Source organism: Solanum tuberosum, unplaced genomic scaffold, assembly GCF_000226075.1.
Source record: "Solanum tuberosum cultivar DM 1-3 516 R44 unplaced genomic scaffold, SolTub_3.0 scf00149, whole genome shotgun sequence".
NCBI lineage: Eukaryota > Viridiplantae > Streptophyta > Magnoliopsida > Solanales > Solanaceae > Solanum > Solanum tuberosum.
Genome location: NW_006239072.1, coordinates 528920 through 547185, shown reverse-complemented (window position 1 = coordinate 547185; position 18266 = coordinate 528920). Strand labels below are relative to the sequence as shown.

At 35.1% G+C, this 18266-nt stretch overlaps 3 protein-coding genes across 6 annotated transcripts in view; 2 read left to right on the top strand and 1 right to left on the bottom strand.

Moving 5' to 3' along the window:
• The first annotated feature begins 1299 nt into the window (after nucleotides 1–1299).
• Nucleotides 1300–7134, top strand: LOC102605316 (calcineurin B-like protein 3). Of its 3 annotated transcripts, none has more exons than XM_015310975.1 (10): nucleotides 1300–1440; nucleotides 3228–3303; nucleotides 3425–3567; nucleotides 4221–4303; nucleotides 4479–4538; nucleotides 4777–4885; nucleotides 4967–5019; nucleotides 5528–5608; nucleotides 6529–6641; nucleotides 6763–7134. In XM_015310975.1, exons 3-10 carry the CDS (start codon nucleotides 3456–3458, stop codon nucleotides 6818–6820), a joined length of 669 nt encoding a protein of 222 aa, XP_015166461.1. In that variant the 5' UTR covers nucleotides 1300–1440; nucleotides 3228–3303; nucleotides 3425–3455; the 3' UTR covers nucleotides 6821–7134. The 3 variants fall into 3 exon arrangements, with proteins under 3 accessions (XP_015166461.1, XP_015166459.1, XP_015166460.1); XM_015310973.1 differs by having other exon boundaries at nucleotides 3220–3303; XM_015310974.1 differs by lacking the exon at nucleotides 1300–1440 and adding an exon at nucleotides 2969–3140 and having other exon boundaries at nucleotides 3220–3303.
• A 1310-nt stretch (nucleotides 7135–8444) lies between these two features.
• LOC102604977 (heat shock cognate protein 80) lies at nucleotides 8445–12039 on the bottom strand. The gene is made up of 3 exons (XM_006352486.1): nucleotides 11807–12039; nucleotides 10499–10640; nucleotides 8445–10415 (listed from the first exon to the last, which is right to left on the bottom strand). Exons 1-3 carry the CDS (start codon nucleotides 11927–11929, stop codon nucleotides 8581–8583), a joined length of 2100 nt encoding a protein of 699 aa, XP_006352548.1. The 5' UTR covers nucleotides 11930–12039; the 3' UTR covers nucleotides 8445–8580.
• Nucleotides 12040–14381: 2342 nt separating this feature from the next.
• The window catches only part of LOC102604423 (peptidyl-prolyl cis-trans isomerase FKBP16-1, chloroplastic), a 5266-nt gene continuing 1381 nt past the window's right edge, over nucleotides 14382–18266 (top strand). Inside the window, exons 1-5 of one of the 2 annotated variants that reach the window (XM_006352485.2) lie at nucleotides 14382–14519; nucleotides 16262–16450; nucleotides 16582–16616; nucleotides 17607–17700; nucleotides 17894–17954. In XM_006352485.2, the coding sequence (XP_006352547.1) occupies nucleotides 14455–14519; nucleotides 16262–16450; nucleotides 16582–16616; nucleotides 17607–17700; nucleotides 17894–17954 (444 nt within the window). In that variant the 5' untranslated portion in view covers nucleotides 14382–14454. Of the gene's footprint in view, nucleotides 14520–16261; nucleotides 16451–16581; nucleotides 16617–17606; nucleotides 17701–17893; nucleotides 18000–18266 lie in introns of both variants that reach the window. The other variant, XM_006352484.2, reaches the window with a different exon arrangement.

Below are 18266 nucleotides of genomic sequence, written 5' to 3'. Positions count from 1 at the left end.
GGAGGGGGTAAGTGCACCAATAGTCGATTTTTTATACTTCTATTTAAACTATAGTCGAAATTCATAGTTTTTTTGTAATCGTGATTTGATAATATGTCAACTTGAATACTATTAGTGGATGAAATGATTTCTTCCTTCTTTTGAATTCCAAATAATTCGATTAGAGGTTAGTACATTGAGATTTAAGATAATTCTTCATTTTGCTCTTCATTACTAATTTTATAGCTTTCGTGGTAGCTTCAACAAGTCGTTCAAGTCTGGACAACGATATCATATCACCATTGGAGATGAGCGGGTGGTTGAGTGTTATCTTAAGCTGATTTCGGCTTTGAATGTTCCATTTTTTGTTAGAGAAATCTGTAGTTTTTGTCCGTTGGTGTTTTCGGAGTTTGCTAAGCTAATCACTTTTAAAATTAACTTAAACTTACAAATTTAAATTTTCAAAGTATTGTTGGTTAAAGTTAATCTTAGACATATATAAAGTTATATTACTAATGTTAAGCGTGTATCCCTTAGGTCATTATAAAGAGGTATCAAAGAAAAATTTTAAAAATGAAATTTTCTCTTTTTATGAAGCTTTATGATGTCTCGTAGAATTTCAAAAAAATAATGAAGATAGTATAATTAGGTAAATAAATTTTCAAAATCACATCGTAATACACTTTGTAATTGTGTGCACGTTGGAGTGTCAATTTGTATGTGTATAGTTTTTGTTTATTCATCGTAATAAGCTCATTTAATTTCAATCTCAAAATTATTTATTGCTTATATTATACACCAGGATGAGTGAAGGAAACGAAAGGCATTATTATAAGAATAAAAGTTTTAAAAAATAAAATCATATGATAAATTACATTTTATAGATAAATTTCAGTTAACGTCACTATATAATTAAAGCAATAGTATTGAAAGTATACGATAGCTTAAGTGATTCATATGTGCCACAAAAAACAAGAATTATCAAAATGAAAGCAAACAAATTAGGGAAAAGGCCAAAGGGTGAGGAACTACAGCATATGTGATTGATTTAAATTGTGGCGGAATAATTGCGATCCTTTCACTCAAAATAAAAAAATCTCAATTTTAATACACTAAATATCAAATAATTATATGGAGAGCGTTATTCCTAGAATGAATCTTGTGATATATAATTTGAATTTAGTCGGACTTCAAATCGAATACGAGACAGTAATTTAGGAAAATATACTTAAATAAATAGAATATGTCAATCTGATAAGTACTAGTTAGACAACTGGCAAACATGAGTCTTTATCATCTTTTGGCCACCAAAAAAGATCATTTATGCAAATTATTACTTCTCACTCTGATATTGACAAAAAATCACAAAGCAACCATAAATTTTACAGTAGAAAGATAAAGAGGAACCCCCTTTGCCTTGCATCTCAATTTTCATCAATTTTTTCTGTCTAAATTCAAAAGGTTAATTTTTTCTTCTTATTATTTTACTTTACCTGTTAAGAAATTCCATGTTTATATTTTGATTCCTTTTGAAATCTGCAATTACTAAATTCATTTGTAATAATTAGTGATTTTGATCATCTGTTGAATTCTTGATTTAATCTGTCTAATGATATAATGATATACAAGTATAAAGTTTGTGTTTTTGAATGTACTCTTTTTATGATTTGCCAGTTTTGCTGATTTTGTCAGTTTTGCTAAGTTTTCAAGATATATTACTGTAGCAGATTACTGAGAACCAAATTGACTTGAAGATTGGCTGATAAAAAAGAAGTATAAAGATTGTGTCTTTGAATGTGCCCTTCTCTTGATTTTTCACCGTTTAAATAAGCTCTCGAAAATATTTTCCAGTATCAGTTTACTCGGAGTTCTTTGATATGCGTTACTTGAGCCGGGGGTTTTTCAGGAATAGAATCGCTATCTTTGTGAGGTAGGGGTGAGGTCAATGCACACTCTACCTTCCCAGATCCACATGTGGATTTCACTGGGTATGTTGTTGTTGTTATCAGTTTACTGGGAACCAAATCGACCTGAAATACGAGTATTAAGATTGTCTGATAATTGAAGAAATAAGTATAAAGATTGCGTCTTTAAATGTGCCCTTTTTCTGATTTTACAAGTATAAAGATAGTTACAAAAGATTGACTTGAAATACAAGTATAAAGATAGTGTCTTTAAATATGCCTTTTTCTGATTTTAATCGTTTATCTAAGGCCTAAGATCTCCAAGATATTTTCCAGTATTGGTTTACTCAGAGAACCAAATTGACCTGAAATATAAGGATAAAGATTGTCTGATAGAAAAAGAGAATAAAGATTGTGTTTTTAAATGCGCCTTTTTTTTTCTTCTGATTTTCACCGTTTAGCTGAGCTCTGCAAGATATTCTCTAGTATAGGTTTACTCGGAACCAAATTGACCTGAGTAGAGTGGAATGTATGCAGATGATTCATATAGCTGATTCCAAATAATTTGGGAATGAACCATAATTAACTGATTAATGTATTGCTTGGATTTACTTGTTACCGTTTGACAATTTTGTTGTAAATTAATTCTACCAATAATGGTTTTCTAGTAGGTGTTTTCTGTTGACTGGACATTGTTCGACTTAAAACTCACTTAAGCTACATAACCTGGATCTTGATCATCGTGTTTTATATCATTGCCAGTGAAACCTGCAGTGAGTGAAAAGAAATTTTGGAATCACATCAATCAAGTTCAATTTTGTTAACTATCACCAACTATTTAATGATGAAAGTGTAAGATATAATATGTTCTTCCCTTATTTATTTTGTAACTAATCAACAAGTAGGCATAAGCTATGGGGCACTCGAATCATTTTATATTCCTTCTATTTGGGGCTGGGTATTTACTTGGAGGTGTTAGCTTGCTATGATCTATAAGCAATAGATACTTAAAGAAGGAAACGTACGCCCTTTTAACATCTTTTTTAGTTATCATTTTGAGAACTTCGAAGAAAAGCGAACCATTGTGCTATTCTTTAGGCTGAGCGACAAGAGTAAATGTGTCTATTGCAAATGAAACTCCAATTTTTTGTGATGATGTAGCAGAATTTCAAATTGCACAAGAAGAGGATAGAATCATAGAGATATTTTATATAACTTTTTGGTGAAATGTTTTGCGTTGACAGACAGAATTAGAGGGTATTTTCTCTTGATTTGTTTATTATTGAGGGGAGGGATGATTCTTAAGTGTGTATTGACGTTGGTTCCTCCTTTTTAGGTGTATAGCTCCAAAGTTGGTAACTATCAAAAAACATTGGCGTTTTACATTCACATTGGCAAAATAGCAAAGAATGGTCGCGAGGTTTGTTCAATTTTTATGTTTGGCTGTTTTGAATAACTTCTTTTTTCTTCCTTATGCATAAAAGACCAAGTAAATTGGCCTCTTCACTCCCTCGTACAAACCTGTTTTTTCGGTTGAACAGCTATGGAGAGCTTTGAAGTAGGGGAGACACCATGTCGTATTGCTTTGAGGGGATCAAGCATTTAGGTGCTTCCCTGTCGAAGTGTTGTGAAAGGCAATCAACGGGCCTTGAGGATCCTGAGATTCTTGCACGAGAAACAGTTTGTACGCTATCTATCTGGCCACATCTATCCATATATTTATTTGCTATTTGTACAACATTGAATGAAATCATGGAGGATGAAACAAAAGAGATTTTATCTACCTCTAGGTTTGTCTTATATAAAGATTGCCTCATCAGGAAAATATGATTTTCATTTTGAAGATCAATACAATTTTAACTTTCTCTATTTCACAATTCGTTATGTTTTGTTTTCTTTCAATGTTCGGAAATGCCAATGTTGTCAAAGATGAAAAAAGGAACATAGAAAAGTAGCTAGTGCAAATTGTAAATAAAGTGTGCGCTTCAATGAAGAAAGGATTGAAAGAATGGCAATTAAATGAAATATATAAAACCCATGTGAATCAAATATTTGAAAAGTTATAGTTTTCAGTTTAGAATTCAGATGAGTGACCAATCTTTCGTTTTACAGTTCTAAAATATTTCTTGTTTGAAGCACCTTAACGCTTTGGTGCGTCAGTGAGTTTGAGTGTGCCTCAATAGGCCTGCAATGACACTGATCATTGGTCAATTGTTAAAGATTTGGAACATAGATTCTTTGAAATGTGTGTTCTAATCATATGTTTACGAGTTTTATGACTTCCCTGCTTGCATAAATGTCGTGATTTGACCTGTATAATTTTTCTTCTTGTTGCAGTTAGCGTAAGTGAGATCGAAGCTCTTTATGAGCTTTTTGAGAAGATTAGCAGTGCAGTGATTGATGATGGGCTGATCAACAAGGTTTGGTCTCACATTTCCATAAGATTACAACTTTTGGAAGTTGGTGTAGCTAAGTTTGGGATACAGGGTGTTAATAGACAATAGTAGAACTCTTTAGTTACTTTTCTAGCATAGATATTTTATATGTCTTATACTGAGCATTGCTTTTGAATTTGAACTTTTGATTATATTGTAGGAAGAGTTTCAATTGGCATTGTTCAAGACGAGCAAAAAAGAGAGCTTGTTTGCTGACAGAGTGAGTTCTCCGTATATATAATAGCCTTTTCATATTATCTACGTTTAGTTGAATTGGATACAGAAAATATGATGTTTCCTATAGATGAAATCAGTTATCGTACTGTTGTTATTGCTACTCAGTTGAAGCCGCAGTAGTAAATTTTTTATCCATGTTTATAGGGTTGAGTGTGGACCACATGATACAACATTTTTTTATTGTCTTCGTTTCTTCCTACTCTTAACACATTTTATTGTAGGTGTTTGACTTGTTTGACACAAAGCACAATGGACTCTTGGGATTTGAGGAGTTTGCCCGTGCACTCTCTGTTTTCCATCCAAATGCCCCTATCGATGATAAGATTGAGTGTATGTTACTTGCGTACATGAATAATGATGATTACCTTCGATTTGCGTGTATCAACTTCTAATGATATATTCCTATTATAGTTTCTTTTCAGCTATATGATCTCAAGCACCAAGGCTTCATTGAGAGGCAAGAGGTAAACCTTTCATATAATGAAGTGGTTAATTATACATGTAAACGCAAGTCTATTTTAATGTATTTGGCTTACTCCTTCTATGTTATTAGGCTAGAAGGTTATTGGGTAGCAGTGTGTTGTATTCTTGTCCGTTCATATTAGTAGTCGTATTATTGCCCTTGTAGTTTTGTGTCCTTCCATTTATGTTACTATATGTTGCGTATTACAGATCTGATTTTTTGTTATTAGTTACTTTTTTTGTACTTCTGTTACTTCTTTGCTGGGCTGCCTTGGACTGTTTTTTCTTGAGTTGAGGGTCTATCGGAAAAAACCTCTCTACCTCTGAGGTAGAGGTAAGGTCTACGTACACTCTACCCTTCTCAAACCCCACTTTGTGGAACTACACTAGGTTTGTTATTGTTGTTGTTGTATTTGTGGGAAATGCTTACATTTCTTTGCAATTTTTGTTGCCCACTGTACCTTTTCCTGAAGTGTGTAGCATAAAAAAGACATGGCATCTATAATACAGGTGAAGCAAATGGTGGTTGCTACACTTGCCGAGACTGGTATGAACCTTTCAGATGAAATTATTGAGAGTATAATCGACAAGGTATTTGACCAACCTATAACTAAATACTATTCTTGCTCTATTTTTTCATTTGAAGCAGTGGTTTTCCTATTCATATCTACTTAATAAGAGACATTTGCACTACTACTTTCCCTTTTATTATTTAGCTTGTTGTCCATCTCATTGAGGTTTGGCCCTTTCGGATTCTAATCTTCCTCAAGGGTGGTGTCTCAGTTGCTTAGAACTATAGGAAAAAGTAGCAACTTCAATCCCTAGTGGTCATCGTAACATGCCATCATATCGACCTGGTGGTGATACTTAAATTTGTCACTCTTAGAACCACAACAATTCTTAGAGACAATTTTGTGATTTGAAGTGTGAATATATATATATTTTTTATGACAAGGGAAACCTGCAGCCGCTACCCTTTGGGTGCGCACAGGGTAAAACCTCCGCTCCTATGCAATAGCTCGCAAACCACATAGGAGAGGTAACCTGCACTAGGCAAGCCTGGTGCGACGATCTCGACCCAGAAGGCAAACCCCTTGCTTTCGCTGGCTAGGGGTTTCGAATTTGAGACCTCCAACATGGAAGTCCCAAGCTCAAACCACCGGGCCCCCCCGAAGGGTAAGGACGGAACCATCTGTGCTTTGTTGCTTCCATATACTAAATACCAACTGTGTTTGGTGCCTCCGAGAGTGTCTGTAAGAAAGCAATTGAGAATCTGTTTCAACTTCTGAGTTTGGATTCTCTTCTTTCAAGTCTCCCCTGCATTGTGCCACAAAATGGTGTATCATCTACTATCTCACAAATTAGCTATATTGGGAATTCGCTAATTTATTGGCCACTGTTGAGTCTGTTTCTGATCTTTCAGAACCCGTTTTTTTTCCCGGTGGGGTTGGATGGTAGCATTGCAGGATTTAGCTTTTTACTGCTTAATCGATATCTGCCTTTTTGGGCAGACTTTTGAAGAAGCTGATACCAAACATGATGGAAAGATTGATAAGGAAGAGTGGAGAAATTTGGTCATGCGACATCCTTCACTTCTGAAGAATATGACCCTTCAGTATCTCAAGTAAGTGGCACGCTGTATAGTGACATCACTTCGTTTAAGATCATGTTATGTAGATTGTGATTCTGTCGGCAACATATTCATGGCATAGATTGACCAAAATGGTGTCTCTTCACTTAAACAGGGACATTACAACTACATTCCCAAGTTTTGTCTTTCACTCAAGAGTTCCGGATACTTGATATGGATTTGCTAAGCAGAACTGCCCACAGAAGTAGTCTTTCAAGAGTTCCCGGATACCTAAAATGGAATTGCTAAGCAGAATTCTACCTGATATGAGAGTTGCAAGTTCAACGAAGAATTTGTAGTAGTAGTAGTATTTTGCTCATCTATTTTATGTTTCGACGTTTTCATGATTTGTTATTCTTTATTAGAGCAGTGTGGCTGTGTATTCTTGTTACCTCTGAAAAAATGCTAAGTTTCCTTGTTGATGCTGCTCATTATTTGGTGTCCTTCTGACTAATTTTTTGATATGGGATTTCTATCTGTTGGATTATGTTAGTTTATTCCTGTAATTTCCTTTCTGGTAATGAAAATGTTTCATAAACACTCTGAAAATGAATGTAACATACTATGAAGTATATTACATCATGGTTTTCTCCCCTAAAAAATTTCCCCTTTGCTTAGATAATCAAACCATCAATAATAGTAACGTATATATGAAACAGTAAGCAAACGAGATCAAGTGAATTTTATTGAATAGTCTTTGGCAAAATTGTTATCGGGAAAGAAAGAACTTGAGTGCGTGTGTACAGTTGTGAGTGTGTAGTATAATATCTACTAGTGAGGCGAAAGAGATGAATTTATATTCTAATCCTAAGTAACATCTTCCGTGTTGCACTCCCTTCATAATGATCAGTAGACTTTGGTTCGTAGAGTAGAGGCCCCCTGAAGACTACTTAAATGTTGTTTCCTAGATTAGATTAACTTGGAAGAAGGGTAGAGAGTACACATACCTTTTCCCTACCTCGAGGAGGTAGGAGCCGAGGTAGAAAAAGGTTGTCTCCAACTACATGGTATGAAGCTGCAAATAGAAACTTAGAACTACCTCTGCATTTTTCTGAACACTAGCATATCCTTTTTATGTTTACTATGCTTCATCTAACATAATCTTTTGTCCCAATTTATATGACTCACTTTCCTTTTTAGTCAGTCCAAAAAAGAATGACACATTTCTATATAAAGTAACAATCTAACTATAAAATATCTATTTTACCCTTAATGAAATGATTTACAGCCACACAAATTTCTATCATTCATTTTGGACCACAAGTTTTAAAAGTTTTCCTTTCTTTCTTAAACTCTGTGCCGAGTCAAAGTACCTCATATAAAATGGGACGGAGGGAGTAATATATGTTTGCCTTTTTGTCCTTTGTTGCAGTGATGTAAAGGAATGTAGTCAAGAGTGAAAGAAGCAAAGGAACTGTACCTATTTGCCTTCAAGAGTGAAAGAAGAGAAGGAACTGTACTGAAGGGGATATATCTTTTGCTAGCACACATCATTTACGTCTCTCCCCCAAGGAAGTGCAGCTCCAATTTCTAGGATATGAAACAAAAATGGTTAGTTATACTAATATGCACGCATCCGCCGTCTAGTTATAGTTATACTGACTGAATTGCCTTCCAGGCTGCAGCAACCTTCTCGGTCTAAAAAAACAAAGCAGTAATGAAGAAAATTTTAATAAAAGCAACATGAAGTACTCGTTTTCTTCAGTTCACAAGCAAACTTTCTCATATTGATGATAGGCAAAAGAAGTTCGTTCACAAAAAAAAAATAAACAGAGGGAAGACGGAACTTCAATAACCCCGCCAAACCAAGATAATCTATTGAATTGGGACTACTGTCAAAAACGGCACATAAAGCGTCATATTTTCTTGGCACGGTAAAAGAAAATGGAACTTCTATAGAAAAATATTAAATGTACTGATACAGACTAAAAACTTAATCGACTTCTTCCATTTTGCTACCCTCGGCATCTGCTTCAGGATCCTCAAGTGCTGGCATATCGACATCAACATCACTGGCATCCTCGTCAATGCTGAGCCCAAGTTTCAGCATTCTGTGAATTCTATTGCCGAAGGTGTTGGGATCATCGAGGCTGAAACCTGAGGTGAGAAGAGCAGTCTCAAACAGCAACATTACTAAATCCTTGACGGACTTGTCATTCTTGTCTGCATCAGCCCTCTTCCTGAGCTCATCCATGATGGCATTCTCTGGGTTTATCTCCATGGTCTTCTTGCTAGACATGTATCCAGCCATGCTAGAATCCCTGAGTGCTTGTGCTTTCATGATTCTCTCCATGTTGGCAGTCCAGCCATACTCACCAGTAACCAAACAGCAGGGAGAGTCCACAACACGGTCTGAAACGACGACCTTTTCAACCTTGTCACCAAGCACATCCTTGATCACCTTGCAAAGGCCCTCAAACTTCTCCTTCAATTCTTCTTTCTTTTTCTTCTCATCCTCACTTTCATCGAGTTTGAGACCTTCCTTGGTAGCAGAAACAAGCTTTTTACCCTCAAATTCCTTCAGCTGACCGATACAGTACTCATCAATAGCATCAACCATGTAAAGAACCTCATAGCCCTTCTTCTTCAGCTTCTCAAGGAAGGGTGAGTTCTCAACAGCCTTCTTGCTCTCACCAGTAATGTAGAATATATCATTCTGGCCTTCCTTCATCCTAGTCACATAGTCCTTCAAGCTGGTCATTTCATCACCACTCTTCGTGGAATGGTACCTCAGCAACTCAGCAATCTTGGTCCTGTTCTGTGAATCTTCATGGATACCAAGCTTGAGATTCTTTGAGAAAGCCTCGTAAAACTTGTCATAGTCTTCCTTGTTCTCGGCAATTTCAAAGAATAGCTCAATGCACTTCTTAACCAAGTTCTTGCGAATAACCTTCAAGATCTTGTTCTGCTGTAACGTCTCTCTAGAGATGTTAAGAGGAAGGTCCTCAGAATCCACAATACCCTTCACAAAACTCAGAAATTCAGGAATTAACTCTTCACAGTTATCCATGATGAACACACGACGAACATACAACTTGATGTTGTTTTGTTTCTTTTTTGTGTCAAAAAGGTCAAAAGGAGCCCTTTTTGGAACAAAAAGAACAGCTTTAAACTCCAACTGGCCCTCAACAGAGAAGTGCTTCACAGCCAAATGTTCCTCCCAGTCATTGGTCAGACTCTTGTAGAATGCAGCATATTCTTCCTTTGAGATCTCCTCTGGCTTCCTCATCCAAATAGGCTTCTGTTTGTTCACCAATGACCACTCATTAGTTACTTCCTTAATTTTCTTCTTTTTCTTCTCATCCTTCTCTTTTTCCTCATCAACCTCCTCTACCTTTCCTTCCTCATCTTTCTTCTCCTCTTCATCCTCATCATCAGAGATCTCCTTTTCAATGGTCTTCTCAACCCAAAGAGAGATTGGGTAACTGATGAACTCTGAGTGCTTCTTAATCAGATCCTTGAGCCTGCGCTCTTCGAGATATTCAAGCTGATCCTCCTTGAGATACAGGATCATTTTTGTACCCCTACCAAGGCTCTCACCAGAAGTGTCCCTGGCGACAGTGAATGAACCACCAGCTTGAGACTCCCACACATACTGTTCATCATCATTGTGCTTTGTAGTCACAATAACCTTCTCAGCCACCAAGTAAGCTGAATAGAAACCAACACCAAATTGCCCAATCATGCTAACATCTGCACCGGCTGCTATAGCTTCCATGAATTCCTTGGTCCCTGACCTTGCAATTGTACCAAGGTTGTTCACAAGATCTGCAATAATACAAATGATATGAGTATTATTGCAATGCAATGCAAATTCAGCACCAAATAATTCTACAAATGATTCAACTTACCAGCCTTTGTCATCCCAATACCACTGTCAATGATGGTCAAGGTATTGTTGGTCTTGTCAGGAATAATGTGGATAAAAAGTTCAGGTTGAGCATCTAGCTTGCTCTTGTCTGTCAAGCTCTCAAAGCGAATCTTGTCCAAAGCCTTCAATATATAACCAAAGCATAATCAGGCATTTCGCATATTTGAAACACTACGCATGCGTGATTAGCCCATATCATACAATAACATATTACAGACAAAGTCTTCAACAAATATAATACTGATTTGTAAGACACTCCAACACACCCACAATATTGGTTCACATAGGGAACACACAGAAAGTTAAAGCTATACTAATGTATATCAATGAACAGAATCCTCTTCAGCTCGGTCAATCAGGTACAAGCAAATGACAGCTACTAGGATTTTAAACATTCCATGGAAACGGAAACATCTAGTAGGCATTTGGACATGAATTGGTTGATACTTGAAAAAAAAATTGAATTCAAGTTTAAAAAAGATATTTGGAAGTTTAGTTGTGTTGGAACATGAAAACACAGTTGGAATTTTTGAGTAAAACTTGGAAGGGTTAAAATAATGGGCCAATTGAAAAAACAAACACCTTCCGAAATAACAGGTCAAGCAAAATTATAAACAGAGAGGGATATCATGATAATATCTCTGCCTATGAAAAATGCCATCTTCAGAAACAACAGAAAACACAGTTGTATGGATTTGCAACCAATTCATGCTATGAACGAGACTGGCTTTGTGATATTATCTCAAACAAAACAAAAATAACTTAATTCGTCAAAAACAACCTTATGCAGCAGACAATATAGTTTACTGAGTAGAACAATGACTCAACAACCCAAGTAATAGCTAATAGCCCCTAACTAACATCAATTGAGCCCGATGTTATTGTTTCTTCAAACAACTAACAGTAATCCCCGGTCAAATAACATTAAAATCTCAACCAATCATGTATCTAACATAAATAAAATCAACTATAAAGAGCATCCACGATCAAACATCATCACATCACAAATAATCAACATATGAGCAAAACCAACTATACACAATGTCCCCAGTCAAACTACTATCGTTAATTCACAAACTATCACAATCTATTATATGAGCAAAATCAATTATAGAAAGCTTCTGCGACCAAACAAACAACATCAAATCACAGACAATCATGCATCTGTTATAAACCAGCTACCACTAAAACATCTTCCGCGCACAATTCTCGAGGCAATGAAAAACATCACAACCACGAATGCAAAATTTCAAATAAAAAAGAGAGATAGAGGGAGAAATCAACTCACATCGGAAGCATTGCTAATGAGTTCCCGAAGAAAGATCTCCTTGTTACTGTAGAACGTATTGATGATTAAACTCAAAAGCTGGTTAATCTCAGCCTGAAAAGCAAACGTCTCCGTATCCGCCATTACAGATCTGCGATGCTGCTGCTAAACTTCAACGACGATAGAAGAAATCGAGCAAATAGGGTTAGCAAAACTCAGAGAGCAAAAAGTGAAGAATATGATCTTGTTGAAGGAGTTAAGGTGTTTATATTGGGTTTGTTTGGGGTTTCTAGAATGTTCTTATTTTGATTAGTTTCAAATATTTTAGGAGTTTTAAAAATTAAAATTCAAGTGGGCGGGCTGTTTTTGCGTCACCATGCTGATGCTGCTCTTTCGTTTTATTTGTGATTTTGGACGGTGCAATTTAATCAAATTTATTAAATTATGGGTCGGAACAGAGAAAATGTACGAATGTATAATTGTGACTAGGTATAAACTATTTAAGTAAAGGTACAAGTAGTAGAACAAAGAAGTATTTGGTGGGATGATTAAATAGGGCATGTCGTAATTTTAATTTATCGAGGACATGATCATAGATAAGAGATTGCGGAGGATATAAATTTAGGTAGATTGTGAGTAAGTAACAATATGTTTTCTTGTGTCTATACTAGTAGTCGTGGTATTGTTTTTATAGTTGTTTGTCCGCTAATTTTATCTTATCGTTGGTTGTTTATGATATTATTTTGTTGTAGGCATCGTTCTGTTTGTTACTAATTGTCGTTTCTTGTACTTTCGTTATTTTTTTATGAATTATTTTTCTTCGAGCTAATGGTCTATAAGAAACCATCTCTCTATCTTTGAGGTTGATGTAAGATGTGTATACGCCGATCTTACTTGTGGAATCATAAAGTTGGGATCCGGCTCCTCGCCATTTTCTTTGTCTGCATTTTCCTCAAGTTCTAGCCTTGATTAATGACATGTGGCATAAGTTAGATTTAATGGCTAAGATTTAATTAATTAAAATATATCTCTAACCATGATTTAGATATTAAATATATTATTATATCAATTAAAAAAGAACCTGACGATGATAGTTAGTTTAAATCCAGCAAAAAAAAGGCTCTGCGTCTTGTTCTCTGTTTTTTTCTTCTGCCTTGTGTTCTTTCTATTGATTTTCAGAAATTTGATTTTCCTGCTCAAAATATGAAAGATATCTTGTGCATCCATAATTTTTGGTGTTGCAAAACGACAACAAAGAAATTTTTGGAGGGAATAGGGAGAAAAGAGAGAAACAATCGGACTTGGAGGGAATAAGGACTAAAGGGGAGAAATAATATGACTATTTTTAATTGATATAAGAATATATTTATTATCTAAATCATGGTTAGAGATATATTTTAATTAATTAAATCTTAGCAATTAAATCTAATCTATGCCACATGTCATTAATCAAGGCAAGAACTTAGGGAAAATGGAGAGGAGTCGGATCCAAAAAATTGCATCCTTGGTCTTAAGAGCACATGTGACACTTGACAATTTATACAACCTTGCACAATTTACTTACGATATTGCTTGAATTATTTGCATTTCACAGATAAACTGTCCCTCTACCTAAGGACTAATATGCAAATAATTGTTGTTTTTCAAATTCTTCAAAATTATATAAGTTGAAATTCAAATTTTTATGACAAAATGTGATTTTTTTAAATGATCAAACATCTCCTTGATCTCATTCATATGCAAGCCTTCTTAATGGATAACTTTGTGCTAAGTAACGTATAAGTGTCGTGATGACCCTGTGGATCATCTCACTATATTGATTACTGGATATGTTGTTGTTGTTGCATATTAATTGAAAGAGGAGTTTTAAAAATATATAAGTTTTTCATTTCAATTTGTTTGTCTTGCCAGATTAATGAACATATTGATGCACTTTTTTTTTTTTTTAAAAATATCTCAGTATTTGATACCTGCATTAGAGCCCAACTAAATTTGAATTCGCATCGAAATATCCCACGGGGATAAAATGCTCCTTAACATACGAGACTTTGTGTCCAAGGATATTCAAACTCGAGACCTCTAATTAAGAATGAAAGAGCATTTACCACAATCCTTGTTGGTCATTCTACCTATCTTTAATTTAAATTTATCAAAAGTAATTTTTTATCTTTATCGAATATTGAATAAACTATGATGATTCATTGATTTGATTTATGAAAATTGAGAAAAAAATTTAAACGAGAAGTCACATTTGAAGATGCAATATATATAATTTTTTTTGTTATTCTTAATCATTTTATGGTGCTTTGTATAGCTTTTGAGGTGCAATTTCTAATATATTTTTTTTGTCTACTTTTATGTGTTACACTTTTTGATATTGTCAATTTTAAAATTTGACGAGACTTTCATGATATTTTTTGTTAGCATTAACAAATAGAATTTGTTTGATGACCAAAAATACACATCTTAACAAAGTTAAGGAACCAAAACTACTCGAAAGTATGTTTAGGGACTAATTTTACACCAAACCAAACTTAAGTTACCATTTTTGTCATTATCTCTTCTTCTTCACGCATTTCCCACCATTTCTTTCATTTCCCTCTTATTTTTAGCAAAAAATACCCCACCACTTTTAGCTGTTCAATTGGCGGTAACCTTCATCGGCAACAATGGCAGCTTCTCAATTTCAAACCAGTTTCCGATCCCGATGTTTCTTCGCTTCTCAACGCCAATGGTAACAAGTATTTCATTTCTATCTGATTTCGATTACCTTAATAAGTGTTTTTTTTTCTGTTTTTTTTAGTTGATTTAGTTGCTCATTACCAGAAATGGTTAGTTTCAAGTGTTAGATTTATGTTTATGTCAAAATTGCATCTGTTATCAGATAGGAGTAGTGGTTAAAAGCAGGATTTGAAGTTTGTGGTTCTGAATTTGTCACTTGAGCGAGCATATTTGATGAATTTCTTAATTAATCTAAGCAAAATCTATTGGGCTGGTTTGAATCGGTACTGAATACTGTAGCTATACCCCTAGTTAAAAGACTGTATGCACAGACTTGGTAGGCGTTTGATCGTAGTCCGTAGATTCCAAATATTTTTCACTTTGTTTGTAATTAATGGAGTTGCAAGTTGTGCGTGGTTATATTTTTTGCAAAGAATATTTGAAATAATGGTCATGCTTGAATGTATTGAATTTGAAATACAGATTCAAGTTGGATTTTGAATTTTTGTGTCTAAACGCTAATTTTCAAATAAAGTGAAAAAACATTTCAGAAAAAAGTGAATAATTTTTATGGCCAAAACCGGTCCAATCCTAAATCTTCTCTGGTTTGTGGTGGTCCTATGTTCATAGAAAGGTTTACTTATTGCTTGTACAGCTTGTTGGTTATGCTCCGTGTCATGATTAATTTTCTCGAATGATTTGCATATACAAAATTATGTTATTTATCAATGGTTAGAACCTAGATTTTTATAAACTTGATGCAAAATGGTCTGGTTTATGGGATGTAACTGCAACACTTTCTTACTGTTGGTTGTCTTAACATCAATAATACATTCCATGTCTTGCTAGATCACATACATGTCTTTCGATGAGGACATAGAAGAAGCATCTAACTACCTCATGTATGCTCCAGTTGGCTCTGGGATATAGCTCAGCTAGTAGAGCTCCACTCAATTCTAATAATATATAGCCTTGTTCCTATTTTAATAATTTTCTTTTGGGAGTGTTAGCCCAGAATAGCAAAGGTGAACTTGCAAATTCACTCAGTCACATTGAATAAGCATACAATCGAATTGGTCAATTGCATGCTGCAAACGAATTGAGTGTGATAGTGTGAGACAACCTACTTCGACTCATTTTTATAGTTTGTATTATGCTTCATACTGTCTATTACCATTAAGAGAAGATGGTCTGGTTTATGCCTTTACGGATGAGTGAAAATTTTGATGATAGAGAGAAAATGCAGAATATGACAAAGAAAGAAGAAGATTAGAGGTGTCATCTGCATCATCATACTTGTAACTTGTTTATGCAAACAGTTTTAGAAACACCGAGCAATGTTAGAAATCAAAATTACATCTACTACCGGAAAGGAGGAGTGGTTATAGATACTATGTGCACTGACTTGAATTCCGCCTCTGTTTTTTGTGGCGGTCTCATGTTCATAAAGGCTATTGTTTTAGTTATTGCTTGAACAGCTTGCTAGTTATGCTTGTCTTCGTCAAGATTTTTTTATTTTATTTTTCTGATGGAATGATTTGAATAGACAAATAGCCTTGATTTTATAAACTTGATGCAAGATTGTCCAGCTTATGAATGAATGGAATTTTTTATGTTAGAGAGAAAAAACAGAAGATCACAAAGAAAAAAGAAGAAGATTAGAACTGTAATCTGCTTAATCAACAACAACAACTATGCCCGAAATTGTCATCTGCTTAATCCTACTTGTAATTTGTATCTTTTTTGTGCAAACAGCTTTAAAGACTCTGAACATTGTAAGATTGCTGTGCCTAAAAGCTTAGATGAAAGGATGCCATCCCTAAATGTCAAAAAGTTGCTGAGGAGGTCAGTTCTTCAATTTGTTGGATTGAGTCCCATCTTCATAAGTATTCGTCCTGTCTTATCTGCACCAATGCAGGAGATGAGAGAACCTGATGTTATCCGGTAAATGTTGTTTCCATTTATTTTCTTCTTTTCATTTGGTTGCTTACCTCCACAATTCAATTGTTTATCTGGCCTAGATAAACACTGTCATTATTTTGATTCTCTTGTTAATTTGGATTTGAAGCATTCAGGACCCTAAAGCTTGATAGTGGAGTGAGGCTACAAGGTATAACCCCTTTTAAGGTTACACAATAAATATATTCAACCTGTTCTCCAAATCGAGATTCTTAATTCTTTTTACTTAGAGCTATAACAACCCTCGCCATAGCCGTGCTCATTGCTATTTGACTAATTAATGGATAGTTTAGCTAAACCTCGAGCTTAGTTGGATTGTTTGAGACAACATCATCAACTTCTCAAATCCTAATTTGGAGGGAACATTCAAACTAAATTCTACAAGCAAATCAAATCTGTCAAAGTTCCAAGCTGATTCTAGGGAGGCATAATACATAAACATGACCCTTAACTTGACGTCAGTTGACAACTATGACCTTTAACTTTGGGTCTGCACAAGTAGGCACTTAAACCTGTATAAATTAAACAAATAGACACATTCGTCCTACATGACACCCTACATGGAAATTGTGTCCTACGTGGCGTCCGACATGTATTATGTCATGTAGGACACGTGTGTCTACTTGTTCAATTTTATACAAGTTTAAGTGTCTACTTGTGCACACTCAAAGTTTTTTACGAGCTTGATTTGGTTAATATCAAAGTAAATTGTCTGGTCTGTGTTTCTTTGTTGGAAAAACAAGTCAGGGTTGATTTTACACGAGTCCAGTTGAGCTTTCTTCACGGCTCTTTCGAACATTTTACAGCTTAAGCTCAAGTTGTTATAATTCAATGAAATGTGATCACCCGCTTCCATGTTTGGCATGCAGTGGTTTCATGTGTTCAATATTTGGTGCATGCATGATGCATACAACATACAGGATACAAAATTGTAGATTTTAACCCAATGAAAAAGTTCCGAGGAAAAACAGCTTATGTTTAAAATAACAGTTTAATGATCTTCTTAACAGTTTTATGTTCCATTTTGTCATTGATGTCATGACAAGCATAATAACATTATGCTTGGAAGGGGGCATATCAAGCCCTCCATGTCATTCTTGTTTCATTTCCGAATATTAACCATTTGTTGGGTCTTCTAAAGATGTTGTTGAAGGGGAAGGACCAGAGGCTCGTGAAGGGGATATCGTTGAAATTAATTATGTCTGCCGACGATCAAATGGATATTTTGTCCACAGGTACTGTTTTAAATAAAGATCAACTTAAGAAAGTAAGAAAATTATACGACTGCTGGTTGAGAAATATAGAATAGAGAAAGAGCGTCAGCTTATGTTCTGCTCCTCCAGATACTTCTTCATCAGTAAATCCACATCATACTTTCTTCTGTTCTATGGAATGTACATTGAACTTTTTCATTTTGCTTCAATGTAGTACGGTGGACCAGTTCAGCGGAGAGAGTGCCCCTGTCATACTTCCTCTGGATGATAAACAGGTCATGGTATTTGCTAGCTTTGGGCTTAAAATAGAAATTTTAAAGGTCAGACAGCAACCTTCTGACTTCCATCTAGAAGGTCTTTTGTATATCAATGCCATTTGTGCCTATAAAATGGGAGATATATAGTGCTTGTGGTCCAATAGTGCCACCGGCCACGTAGTTCATCAAACAAGGTTAATAGTATTGTATATAAGTTTTGTTAATGAGATAAAAAATGTATTGTAGTTCCTACCTTTCTTCTTACATTTTCTCCTCTCTGTAGAAGCAACATGCTAGAGAAGTCTTGGTACATACTTGGTCCTCCCCCCC

What these genes read in the sequence shown, in the direction of transcription:
- LOC102605316 (XM_015310975.1), top strand. Translation starts at nt 3,456, where the DNA reads ATGTCGTATTGCTTTGAGGGGATCAAGCATTTAGGTGCTTCCCTGTCG. An exon ending in ATGATGGGCTGATCAACAAG is followed by an intron (nt 4,304 to 4,478) that starts GTTTGGTCTCAC and finishes ATTATATTGTAG; the next exon opens with GAAGAGTTTCAATTGGCATT. An exon ending in ATGACCCTTCAGTATCTCAA is followed by an intron (nt 6,642 to 6,762) that starts GTAAGTGGCACG and finishes TCACTTAAACAG; the next exon opens with GGACATTACAACTACATTCC.
- LOC102604977 (XM_006352486.1), bottom strand. Translation starts at nt 11,929, where the DNA reads ATGGCGGATACGGAGACGTTTGCTTTTCAGGCTGAGATTAACCAGCTT. An exon ending in TCATTAGCAATGCTTCCGAT is followed by an intron (nt 10,641 to 11,806) that starts GTGAGTTGATTT and finishes TATATATTGAAG; the next exon opens with GCTTTGGACAAGATTCGCTT. An exon ending in TATTGGGATGACAAAGGCTG is followed by an intron (nt 10,416 to 10,498) that starts GTAAGTTGAATC and finishes GTATTATTGCAG; the next exon opens with ATCTTGTGAACAACCTTGGT.